Source organism: Gadus chalcogrammus, chromosome 22 (genome assembly GCF_026213295.1).
Source record: "Gadus chalcogrammus isolate NIFS_2021 chromosome 22, NIFS_Gcha_1.0, whole genome shotgun sequence".
Classification (NCBI taxonomy): Eukaryota; Metazoa; Chordata; class Actinopteri; order Gadiformes; family Gadidae; genus Gadus; species Gadus chalcogrammus.
In genome coordinates, this window is record NC_079433.1 from 18,908,873 (window position 1) to 18,922,266 (window position 13,394).

At 48.1% G+C, this 13,394-nt stretch overlaps 1 protein-coding gene across 2 annotated transcripts in view; it reads right to left on the minus strand.

Moving 5' to 3' along the window:
* Nucleotides 1-13,394, minus strand: part of elmo1 (engulfment and cell motility 1 (ced-12 homolog, C. elegans)) — an 84,161-nt gene that overhangs the window by 20,772 nt on the left and 49,995 nt on the right. For both annotated transcript variants that reach the window (XM_056582294.1, XM_056582292.1), the window contains exons 14-16: nucleotides 12,870-12,974; nucleotides 11,639-11,747; nucleotides 2,316-2,452 (exon numbers count right to left, since the gene is read on the minus strand). In XM_056582294.1, coding sequence (XP_056438269.1) covers nucleotides 2,316-2,452; nucleotides 11,639-11,747; nucleotides 12,870-12,974 — 351 coding nt within the window. The remainder of the gene's footprint in view (nucleotides 1-2,315; nucleotides 2,453-11,638; nucleotides 11,748-12,869; nucleotides 12,975-13,394) is intronic.

Sequence of the window (13,394 nt, forward strand, 5' to 3'; positions counted from 1 at the left end):
GGAACTTTGCTCGACACTTTTATTTACAGTGTGGAAGAAAGACGGGGAGTCACTCACCGGCAGCCTTTAACCTCCTCTGGTTTATTTAAAACCCACAGATGAGCTCTTATCCCGACCAAAGGTGTAATTACAGCTCATTATCCACAACAACTGTGTGGCGGGCAGCGGTTTGTATGTTTCTGAACTCGGTTCAAATGTCATTATTCTCCATTCACAGATTATACAGTTTCTATATCATCATACGCAGATTAGTAGGAGTTTAAAGAACTATACATGTTATATTTTATTTTACATAGATACTTTTTTCTTTCATAAAGAAATGGCTCTGAATTTGTCTCCAATTAATTGATGACTTTCATACTTCCCCAAAACATCAAGGATGTATGCTTTCTTAGCCTAGTGATGCGAGTCAGAAACGATGAGCCGGTCTTCATGTATCTCCAACTATTTAAACGACCAGCCGGGCCAAGGATTCCGGCATCATCTTGAGCCAAGAAGGGATATGAACCATTAATGTGTTGTCATAACAACAAAAATGCTTTGTGAACGTCGTACTTCCTAGTCTCCTTAGTAGCTGTACGCTTCTAAAACAATCTTAGATGAAAGCCTTGGGTCTGAATCGTTACCTCGGTCTGCTCCCCACGTTGTGCTGGACCGTTGTGTCCAGGCCGGGGCCCTACAGTGGTGGTGATAACAGTGTGACCGTGTGTCACTCACCACGCCCATCCCCGTGAACACAGCCCTCCCTCCCAGACAACAGTCCCCACGTCCCTGCAACAGCCTCACTGCAGGGGAGGCAGAAAATAACTTCCTGCCATTATCAGCACACGCGTTGGCCATAAGCGTTACTACGCATCAGGCGATTCAAAAGCCCCCCCGCCGGTGAGAGAGCACGGACGGCTGAGATTTGGGGGGAAAAGCTGATGTGCTTCATCAATCCACCTCAAGATAAAGAATAAGTACAGTTTGAACATTTATAGTATTGAGGTTGGGCTTGGGGAAGCTAACATATCACAAGGCTACTGTTGAAGCACTGTTGATTATAGCATCGAATTACGTAGCATCAACCTATGGACACGATTTCTTCATTAAAAAAGTGGTTTATTGGAAACTATGTCCAAATGGATCCATTTAGGATTCATGAATGCTAATGTTACTGCAGATCTTTATGCAGTTTGGAAATCATAACCCTTTATTCTTGGGCCATACAGAAACATTTTCCTTTGCCAAATTGCTGAAAAACTCTGTGTTGTATTTGAAATGGATTGATAAAATCCAATATAGCGTTTCAACACTTCAGAATCAGAGTCTATTACTCTCATTTGACTAATGAAGGCAGGCAACATGGCATCTTACACACACACACACACACACACACACACACACACACACACACACACACACACACACACACACACACACACACACACACACACACACACACACACACACACACACACACACACACAGGTATTTGGGGAAGCCCCTTGTCTCCATCCGGTCTCCATTGATCTCTGGATCCTGACTCAGGAGCCAGATCGTAGCTCAGGACGACAACAATAAAAACCAAGGCAAAGATAAAACCCAACAATGCCTGATTCAAAACTCAAACCAAGCATTTTAGTTTGTCAACTTTTTACATAAAAAATGCGTGGCATTTCCACACTGGATAGTAGAATGGCAAGTGTGTATACAGTGTGTACAGTGTGTGTGTGTGTTCGTGTGTGTGTGGTGTTTGATGGGTGTTTCCTTCTGTCCGTTTGTGTGTGTGTCTGTGTGTAGGGAGTTGAATGTGTATTCTTTGTGTGTAGGGTGTTTAATGTGTGTGTGTAGGGTGTTTAACGTGTGTGTCTGTGTGTGCAGGGTGTGTAGGGTGCTTGTGTGTTTGTGTTACCCATGCGTAGGCTGTGTGATCCCCATATCTGGTGAAACTCGAGTTGCGATGATCCTAATAGTGCTGAGAGGGGCGCCTGCTAGCGTCCAGAACAGCGCGCACCGTGACTCACGAGGCACAGAGAGCGAGATGTTCAACTGTTTAGTGCAACAGAACGCTCGCCAGATAACGCCGTCCATCCAAAGGTTATTCCATCAAAGACTGCCTCTTTGTAACCATCACCCATTAAACATGTCATCGTAGAATGGTGTTCCATAAGAAGAGCTGTCTACTGGTCGGCTGAACACTAAAGGAACTACTGCCCATCAATGTGGATCAATGTGGATTTCAATGTTCATTAAAACCAGGAAATGGTGTTCAGCGGACTACGCGATTGGTCGGTGAACGTGGACAGTACAGAGAGGAGCAGAGAGTGCGGTACCTTGTTGAAGTCCTCGCTGGTGGCCCGCATCTCCTTCCACGTCTTGTTCAGCAGCTGGATGCAGATACAGAAGAACTCCTCGAAGGAGCGGTCGTGGGTGAAGAACATGGGGTGGAAGTCGTGGCAGTTCTCGCTTGCTGTAGGGGAGAGGGGGAAGGAGAGCCAGGGGTCAAACTCTGGGGTTCATTACGACCGGTTGTTCATTAGAGAAAACCGCGAGCCAATGGTGACCCATGAAAGGGCCTCTTAATGGAGACATGTTTTTGTTCTGTCAACAGTCACTGAGTGAGTTACACTGAGTGTATCAACATTGAGTGTTGCAATTTCATATCAGCATTTTGATAACAGTAAGAAGATCCTACAGGGAGGGACCATTGGAGAGTGAACCTGAATCATATCCTGTGTAGTTAATGAACATCTTTGTAGGTCATCTTATGTATTGTCATTGACGAGAACAACCGATGACCTTGTTTTGTTGAAATGCCTATTGATGGCTCATTTCTTATTCACACAAGGGCTTGCATGAGGAGGTCAGAAGGACCTGCGCTTCATACACCCTCTGGAGAAAACAGAAGAGTATTCACTGAACAAACACTGATTGAACAGTGAGAATACAAACACTTCTGAGAGTACTTGGATTGTGATTGTGTTTTCCAAAGGCAGGACTTGACATTCGTTGGAGCCAAATGCGTCCTTTCTTGCCTTAGAGGCGGCCAAAGGTTGTTACATTTACAGAGCCTCAAAGAGGCACCGCGGGAACACTCCTCAGCTGCAGGCCGCAGATGAAAAATGTGTATAAGGTGGCTGTGGGAGGCGTCCATCCTGGGGTTCACAGCTTAATGAATGATGTCACTGGGTGTGGGCTACAAAGAGACAGGGAGGGATGGAGGGAGGGAGGGAGGGAGGGGGGGAGGGAGGGAGGGGGGGAGGGAGGGGGGGAGCCAGTGAGAGAGAGCAAGAGCGAGAGAGAGAGAGAGAGAGAGCCGGAGACAGAGAATTGATGATTCTGATCAGAAGATGCTGGAGTAAGGGGGGGCCCGGGCTGTGCTTCTTCTGTTGTCGTCACTCCCCATCATTGAGGAAGGGCGGGGGCGGGGGTTTGGTGGTGGGGGTGTGGGAGGGGGGGGGGGGGGGGGGGGGGGGACTAATGGAGGCGAGCCAAGGAAAGTCAGACAGGAAGCTTAGTCAACAACACGCGGCCCTGAGGGCCCACTGGAGGCGAGAGGGGGGTGAAGAAAATAGGGAATCAAAAAGAGACCATCTTGGATTCCAGCAGCCGGTGATTGCCTGCTGCGCTGTCGGGCGGCCTGGTTAGGGGACGCTGGGAGCCGCCTGGAGCGGCCCGGTGTGTTTATTGATAAGGCCAACCGAGCCCCGGGGCGACCAGGTGAGAGCAATGACACGCCAGGACCCATTTGAGGCCGCGGCGTCAGAAGGCAGCCTCATGGGGCGAAGCCGGGGGGAAAACTCAAACGGCTACGTGCCACCACATCCCAGACTCTGCAAGGCATGCTGGGAAAAATAAAACCAACAGCATACCAGACAATAGTTCCGTTTCCTCAGCGGGAGACCATTAGGACCCGAAGGATGGAGGAGAGCAAACACGAAAGAAGACATTCATACTGAAGCACCACCAGTTTGACCTTTTTATTATCGGTTCAACATCCAGGATAAACACAAGGTTAAAAGATTTGGCCAGTTTGTTATTAATGTTAATTGCTGTTTTTCTTTATCCCCTCACGGGCGTCCGGAAAATGGGCAGTTGGAGAGCCATTATCACCCATTAAATTCCAAACATTATATCACGCAGCTCCAATAGCTGGATCTTTGTTTTGTCAAACACAAGAAAGTGCTTTCCAACTGCCCTGGCTAGGCACGTTTAATCAAAAAGTACAACAATCTATCAAATCCACACTGAGTGATACACACCGTTGCGCGCCCCACGGACCCGAGGAGCGCTGTCAGAATTCAGAGTGAATCCGGTCTCTGCGTTTAAGGCTGTGTGATGATTCTGAATTCAGAGTGTAGAGCAACATTTCAATAAGTCACAAGGGCAATTGTATGAGGGGGCGTTTTTTAACTGATTACAACGCAGCCCTTTTCCAGAAAATTAGGGCCACGGCTTACACACCCTCGCTTAATATCGGCAGCGTTGCAATGTGTTGCAGCAAAACACAACAGGAAATACCTCCAGTCATAAATATAACCAGCAGCACTTTAAGAGAACCCTAGTTGCGGTGATTGCTGAATCATTGCCACTGAAAACAACAACTATAGCTTGCATGTGGAAGCTACTGATTTACCTCAAGAGGACAGACACTAATGCCCTCATTCATGGCCTCACCAATGCCTGCTGAATCCTCCAGAGACAACAGGGAGAGTGTTTCCTGGGCCAGGTGTACGTACAGGTGTACGCTGTCATGGGTACAGTCACATTCGACCTCCTAGTGTAAACAGGCCAATGCTAGGGAATTCATAAACAATTATGAGGACGATCTCTTCGTTTGTTGTTTTTGGAATATAAATATTGGAATATAAATATAAATTAAAGATTAAGTCTATAAATACATGGTCTTGGTCGAATACATGGTCGACCAGTTCGTCCAAAAAGAAGATAATGCATATTAAAAAGTCCAATCACTAGAGGTTGACATTAATTGGATTAATCTATTTGGAGTCTGAATCTTAAGATGAGTCAAAGAAGTAATTCAAGTGTTTCTTTTTACCAAGGCATCACTGAGAACACAACATTTAAGACCAAAACACAAAATAAATGTTATTCCTTTGAGTCAAAACTCAGAAACAACCTCTTCTTAAACAACCATTCACTTTTAACAAGGAGGTATGCTTGACTGCTACCAATATTAACATTCCCAGAAAAGCTGCCATCTTCCAACAGAAATAAACAACACAGTAGGACAGACGGATCCCCTTCAGACGCACAATCCAACAACAGTGTGAAACGTAGCATTGATATGTAAATGCATCTGTATGTCATTCCTGGAGGCCACCTCTGACGGGAGACAAAGATGACGTCCATCAATTACATCTTTTGACAATCATGTGTACACACGCGTGAATCACAAACTCCATAAGCACATGTACACACACACACACACACACACACACACACACACACACACACACAGCATTCATTCAATAAACTGACAACCATTCACACAAAGCACTAATTAATTGTTTTTTAATTAAGTGACACAATATGAAATGTGGGGCAGATGTGCCTCAGAAGGCAAACTAGTGGTAAACTCGAGTGTGTGTGTGTGTGTGTGTGTGTGTGTGTGTGTGTGTGTGTGTGTGTGTGTGTGTGTGTGTGTGTGTGTGTGTGTGTGTGGTCACATGGACCGCCTGAGAAGGCTACTCGTTGACAGATGAGTCATGGACCCCCCCCCCCCGGGTGGGACATGAACATCCCCCAGATTAAAATCAAAAGCCTCCATAAACGCTGCCAGCGTCACTGACACTGTGTTATTTATAAGAGTATCGAGTAGGGGAGGGATACGTCACTGTGAGCCCTTCTGCCATCTGCCCCCTATGGGCTGGATGTCTCCCAGCCCCCCGCTACAAGGTGAACAGGACACGGGTCCAGTAGGGGCTCAGATGGACCATAGGACTCATGACTCTCACCGGCGTCCCAGAGCCTCAGCGACACTACATCTCCTACATCCACACTCCCTCTCCCCCTCTTCAGCCAGTCCCGTCACCCTCACATTGTGGTTTGGTTTCTGCTTCTGTAATGAAAAGGTCTTCATAGATCTCTCCATGAAGACTTCTGGTGGATGACGCCTGGCAAAGGAGACGGTGATGGGGGCCATGTGGGATTCCAGGGGGGGGTTTCTGACGTCATCCACTACTGCTGTCTCACTCATGACCTGGTGTTTCTGTTTGTGTAAGCGTGTGTGTGTGTGTTATGTGTGTGTGTGTGTGTGTGTGTGTGATCACCTAGCAGAGTCTTACACGAGGGGCTGTTGTCCACCGAGAGCCGTGAGACAGAGAGCCACCCGACTGAACTAAAGTGAACAAAGCAACAGCAGTTGCCCGCGCACAGTCACCTTGCTGGGGCCGTACAACATGGTGAACACACACGGAGAGGTGTCAGCCTCCCAGAAATTACCATACCAGCAGGCGCTGACGTCTGGCTGTGACAAGCTGTGTGTGTGTGTGTGTGTGTGTGTGTGTGTGTGTGTGTGTGTGTGTGTGTGTGTGTGTGTGTTCGTGTGCAGCGTCAGCACCATTGTTCTGGTCCAGTCACCGTCTGTCCATGTCAGAATGCCAAGGCAGCAGGTAGTGTGTGTGTGTGTGTGTGTGTGTGTGTGTGTGTGTGTGTGTGTGTGTGTGTGTGTGTGTGTGTGTGTGTGTGTGTGTGTGTGTGTGTGTGTGTGTGTGTGTGTGTGTGTGTGTGTGTGTGCTGGAGGACATGGGCAGCATGCTGGGTACTTTCCATGCCAAACTACACCTGGCTGGAGAGGCAGAGCGGGCAGCATATGGCCACCCTATGAACAGTAGGAGAAGAGGCTCCTATACACGGGCTCAACTTTCCCCAACTCTATATCACCACCACCTACCTCACCACGTCATAAGCAAGGATTACATCACCATCTTCATGTTAAGGTACAAGAATCTTCTTATTCACATCCGAGTCTTCTTGGTAAATCAATAATGGATCCTGCGTGTATATACCATTTAGTAGTATATGACACTTTTTGGTACTAATTAGCAACAACTAACATGTCAATTATGTTAATCACGTTATATTTAAGCACAAATATGTTGTGCTTGTGATGTGATATGTGCAGCCCAGCCGGCTTCATCCGATGGGTGCTGACTGAAGGTATTTGTGTTGGGGTGCCACGGTGCTCCAGTTAGCGACAACATCGTCACGCTAACACATAGAAAGTAGGGGTTGAGGCGCCCGTCAACGTACGCACACGCATACACACTCCAAACTGACCCCTTCAGCCTTTCAACAGTGTCTTAACGACTCCACTGAAGAACTCCTGAGAGCTCGTACTGTCCTTCAGCTGAAACAATCCAAAAATCAATAGCAAAACACCGGCCAATACTCAACGAATACAAATGGCGTCATAACACGGGCCGTGAGGGCTGTAGCGCTGGTGATCGGCCGGGTGGTACGACGGAGGCGTCCTTGAGGCCGTCTGAGACCTCCGGAGCAGATGCTCTTGTCTGAGTTTGGCTGGTGGTCTCTGGGACAGAGAGGTGGGTGGGTCCCAAAGTCAGGGAACTTTGTGTTGGGTTGTGAGGCGTTTTGTTATCATTATTATTATTTTGTGCATGTGTGGTTGTCCCTATACAAAACCACTCCACTCTCAGGCTCCTAATCATGTGCTGTTCATGGGAGTTAGGGGGGGGGATTGATGAGGGGAAGGGTGGGTGGGGGGTTGTAGGCAGTGCACAGTGAACCACTAAGCAGGCCATCCCTCACCATGCCGGGCCATTTTACATAACTTCATGCATATTCTATGGAGCCATTCCGAGGGGAGGTTGAGGACGAGGAGGAGGCCTGGGTGGAGGAGAAGGAGGAGGAAAGGCCGGGAAGAGGTGGAGGAGGAGTGAGAGAGACGGAGGAGCATTTTGGGGGAGGTGAGGGAGGAGGAGAAGAGAGAAAGTGGAGGTTGTGGAGGAATAGGTGTGGGAGAAGAGGAGGAGGTCGAGGTGGGGGTGACGGAGGTGGGGGAGGAGGAATGAGTGGGGGAGGAGGACGAGAAGTATGTGGAGGAGGAGGAGAAAGTAGGGTGGTGGGAAGAGGAGGAGGAGGAGGAGGAGTGGGGGAAGAGGAGGAGGAGGAGGAGGAGGAGGAGGAGGAGGAGGAGGAGGAGGAGGAGGGGGAGGAGGAGGAGGAGAGGGGGAAGAGGAGGAGGAGGAGGAGGAGGAGGAGAGGGGGAAGAGGAGGAGGAGGAGGAGGAGGAGGAGGAGGAGGAGGAGGAGGAGGGGGAGGAGGAGGAGGAGGAATGTGAGAGGGGATGTAGACTGGCGTGTGAGCGCCGTGCATTCCATTAAGCCGTGTGCCGTGTTCCAGCTGGGAACAAGGAGAGACAATTAATCTTTTAGGATCACTCGCTGGGTGAACAAAATAGAGGATAGACGGGGACGGGACGGGGGGGAGGAGGGGAGAGAGAGAAAAATAAATGTTTTAAATTAGGGGCAAGAGACAGAGAGAGACATTAATAAATGAGAGAATAGAGAGCGGAGGGCAGAGACGCCGATCTGAACACTAAATAAATTACTCGCAAGCCGAGTCAAATATCCAGTAGCTGTCGAGAGCTGGCAGTGGAAACACCAGCACTAACAGAAATGCTGCTTTAATTTGAATTCCTGCTGGATTCAGGCTACAAACAAACAAAAACATATCCAAGACATCTCCTCTGCTGGCCCGACGATCCGAAGCAAAACAAATCACAGGAGTCGGATTAAATAAGAATGGGGCCAACACAGTAACTCCAGCCCTGTTCCTTCACAGTCCACCGCTGGTTTCATCCTCGTGATGCTATTTCACTGCTAACAAATGATCCGTAGAAGTGGCACTGCCGTCTCGTTATTCACTATTTCACCCTCAAATGGGGCATGGCAGAAGCAGAGCAGAGAGAATAAAGAGCTGAACAACCAAACGTTTATTCTCCATCAGGGATTGAAGACTACTTTTAAAAGGAGGAACTATATATAGAAGGCATGACGTGGCACTCCGGGGCCAAGTTGCACTTAAAGGACAGTGGAGCCATTACTTTTGTGTTCGCAACTTACACCTACGAATCACAGAGCACACGTGATGCTGACTGAGTCTTTGACTACCCATCGAATTAGTGGAGAGTTGTAAACAAAGCCTGTGTCCGACACCCCGACTTCAACGTGATGAGCTGCAGGGCGGTTAAATAATGCGCCAGCCCTAACGATGTATGAATTGATGATGCCACACAGATAAATCTACACACACCACCCTGCATCACATTTAACCTCCTCATGCAGTTCCTAACGGCCTCTTCCTAAACAGTGATCTATAGGAGAAGTTAATGCTCTTCAAACAAAGACAGCGGAACACCTCCATCCTGCCCCCCCCCCCCCCCCCCCCCGCCCCCCCGCCGATAAGGGGGGGCTGCCTCACCCGTCGGGCCGTCACCACCACGTCGTCTCATAATCGCTATACGTGCTCGCAGCGGGGGCCGGGTCACATGTGACCCGGTCTGAAGAGGATGCATCGACAGTGACGTCAGCATATTTTTGGCGAGTGGACGAGTTTTGGGGAGTCTTTCTCTTTGCTCGGAGGGGGGGGGGGGGGGGGGGGCGCTGTTTGATGCAGGGGTGTTGACGGAGCGCTTGTTAGACTAAACCCTGCGGGCTGTGGTGGAGCTGAGCAGTAAGCTGGAGCAGGACAGAGAGACGGAGAGACCGAAGGAAAGGGAATGAAGGCCGAGAGAGGGAATGGGTTGTGACAGGAAGTACACGTAGTGCCCCCTGTTTTAAAATAGCCTCGACCCCCCTCCCCTACACAATGATTTAAATGTAGTTGCACTTTTTTCCTCATTAGGGATGGCAACTTGGATCTGACGCAGTGTTCCCACAGATAGCCTCTGCTACAACGTCAGCGTTCGTCTCACACACGGACCCACGGACGGACCCAAGGACGGACCCACGGACGGACCCACGGACGGACCCACGGACGGACACACAGATGGTGCAGCAGCCCACGCCCTTTGAGAACATATAGCGGTCCACTTGTCAACCTCATTACAGTAGAGTGATTTAAGAGTCAACCACAGGAATGCATTTGCACCCATGCTTGCACACCGGCGTATGCATGAGCGCTCAGGGACGCGTCGATGGCCCACGTCTATAAGTTCATCATGAATATTAACGCCGGAGACGCGCCTGCGCTGACTAGCCCCTGAAGAGGCCAAACTCCGGGCTAGCTGCTACATTCTAGCCTGGATTAACGCTAACAGAAACAAGCATTTGCTGTGTCGACGCACAGCGTGCGCATGTCATGCATTTATTATTCACATCAGCGCTACAGAGCTATGTCAATGGTAGCTGTTTTGGGGCAAAGTGTGTGATTGTAGTTCAAAGAGAGCACTTTGCAGCATTTCCAGTCATTTAATTAATCTAACCTGCCCACACCCCCCACCAACCCCCCATCCCGCTAGAATTAAACTATCAGGTTGTTCAAGGACAAGGCTCTCTTTATAATGAGTGCATAGCAAGTCATTCAGGCGGATTCATCTCTAATGCCCAAAGCCTTCCAGAACCTCTTTGACTAACCCAGCAGGGACAGAGATGTGTACGGCCTATGTTTGGGATGACGAAAGATGCTGACGTAACCTGCACTTTCTTCTTTTTTTTTTTTCTGGGGGCCAAAATGTGAGATTAACAATCCAATGGTGAGGCAGAATAATCCGTTTGCCACGCAAAAGCAGATAAAAGGGACTTCGCTATGCCTTCAAAACAAAATCCCCAAATAAAAAAGGAGAAATATGCCCAGGCACGCTGGCGAACACGCAGAATGAGGGTCACAGAGCTTATGGAGCATTGCAGCATATTCAACATAAGCCGAGTGTGTATGTGTACGTGTGCGAGTGTGAGTGTGTGAGTCAGCGTAAGAGATTTTGGGTGTGCGTGAGAGTGTGCGCGTGCGTGCGCGTGTGTGCGCGTGTACATTTATGCACGCATAGCAGACCGTTCTGTCAGAAGGCACTAAATCCTGGCCAGGGATCCCAGCGAGGCAGAGTCCTGCTGGACAGGGAGGGGGGGGGACGTATAAGGGACAGGCTCTGTATGGAAGGCTGTACTCTCCTCCAGGCTCACACTGCAGCTCATCCACCTCTCCTCAGCTGCTCTCTGTGGCCTTCTGTTTAATGGAGTCACGACGGACAACATTGTCTGAAGAGATTGTTTTCAATAAAAAGAAGGTGACTGCACTGTCAAGCCGGCCGACCGCACAAAGAGATAACTTCCTAAAGCGCTGAAAGAGCAGCGCAGCGCCACTGGGCAACACTCACATTTAATAATGGATGCTTGACGTGTCCCGTTATATGGGTTAGGCCATGCCACACAGAGCCCCCCTCCCCTCTCTACGGCCCGCGCTGGATCAGAGTCCTCACAAAATCTATTCAAATAGAATCAGTGGAGTGTAGTGTAATCGAATTAGTGGAGAGTTGTAAACAAAGCCTGTGTCCGACACCCCGACTTCAACGTGATGAGTGTGTGTATTGACCTTGGGTGTCTTGAAAGTCGCCTCTAAATTAAAGGTATTATTATTATTATATGTGTGTGTGCAGGTATATGCGTGTACGTACGCAGCTCGCCCACTCTGAGGATCTCACAGAGCATCTTGGTCAGCTCGATGCTGCTCCGCCCGAACGGACACTCGTGCTTGTCCTCCCGGCTGCTGTTCTCAAGCACCATCTGCACCAAGGACACCAAGAACTCAGCAACACGTAGAGCACAGGTCTCCCTGGAGGTTAGTGGTTTCTTTCTGGAAATGCTACGTTACAGGAATGAATCCATTGATAACATTCAATTTTAACATTCCGGTAGCATAGCGAACACCTAAGTAGCATATGCTAGGCTAGTGGCTTCTATCCTACACTTGCGAGCAGGTTCTCTGGACAAGACACAGACAAACGGATGCAGACACACACACACACACACACACACACACACACACACACACACACACACACACACACACACACACACACACACACACACACACACACACACACACACACACACACACACACACACACTAACTGATGCAGTTTAACCAGCAACATCATACATTATTATCAGAGCTGTCAAGCGATTAAAATATTTAATCGTGATTAATCGCATTAATGTCATAGTTAACTCACGATTAATCGCAAATTATTTTTCTATGCTAAATATCCCTTGATTTTTTTGTCCCATAATTCTTCTCATTTTAATTCTCTTATCAACATGGTGAAGTGCATCGGCTTGCCTTGTGCAAAAGATTTTTTATTGATAACAACATTGGCATATACTGATCAAAACAGGACGATACAAAAAAAGAGCCTATGGTGCAATTAAACGACTGCTTTGAACAAATGTAATTTGAACATAGCAGTCAGGCTACTGCTTCTTTGTTTTATTTTTTAACACCGTTAAAATTGGTTTGCGTTAACGCCGTTAATAACGCGTTTAACTGACAGCTCTAATTATTATTAATGTCATTCCCCTTCTTATCAGGGCAAATATTGACCATTGATCATCACCAAATGGTATTTCATTTTAGTAACGCCTCACTTAGAGGTTAGGCCACAAATTGAATAGCTACTATTCTCAATAGTACATTGTTCAGTTCCTCCAGACACACATTGGTGTCAAGAAGACATGAAAAATAACATAAAAAAATAGATATATTTCATGGTAGCCATTTTGTGGAAGTAGAATACGGAGGGGATAGGAGCGCTGCCTGATTGATGGGATTAGTGTAAACACAGGCTTTCCTGGAAACATGTACTTGAAAGCATGGCTTGGTGTGTGTGTGTGTGTGTGTGTGCTCACCCTTATGTAGGCGTCTTGGTGGTGTTTGGCAAAATACAGCATGTTGTCCAGAGCCAGCATGCCCGGAGGTATCTGGGTGAAGTCCACTGCAGGGTTCACGTGGTTCTGAGGGAGGGACACCAGAATGAAAGAGAAATATGAGATACACAGACACACAGAGAGAGAGAGACAGAGAGACAGACAGAGAGAGAGAGGCTCATCAGTCAAGCAGTTTGTTGAGCAGATTTCGAATTCTGCCTGACATGTGGCAGAATCTGAGTTACATAAAAGCAGAAGAAAAAGAGCAAATATACAGACAAAAATATCATAAACCCTACAAATATTGTTATACACGCATGCACAGACACCATCTTGGGCACACGCACAAACGCTTGCAGTGTGTTCACAAATCCCTGCTTTAAAGTGCATATGCATTATAATGGAAAATGAAGTCTCCCTGCATCCTTTCAGAAAGTGTATGTGTTTGTGTGTGTGTGAGCGTTCTAGCTCACACACCATTACATTAGGGAGTCTCTCCTCCAGTAG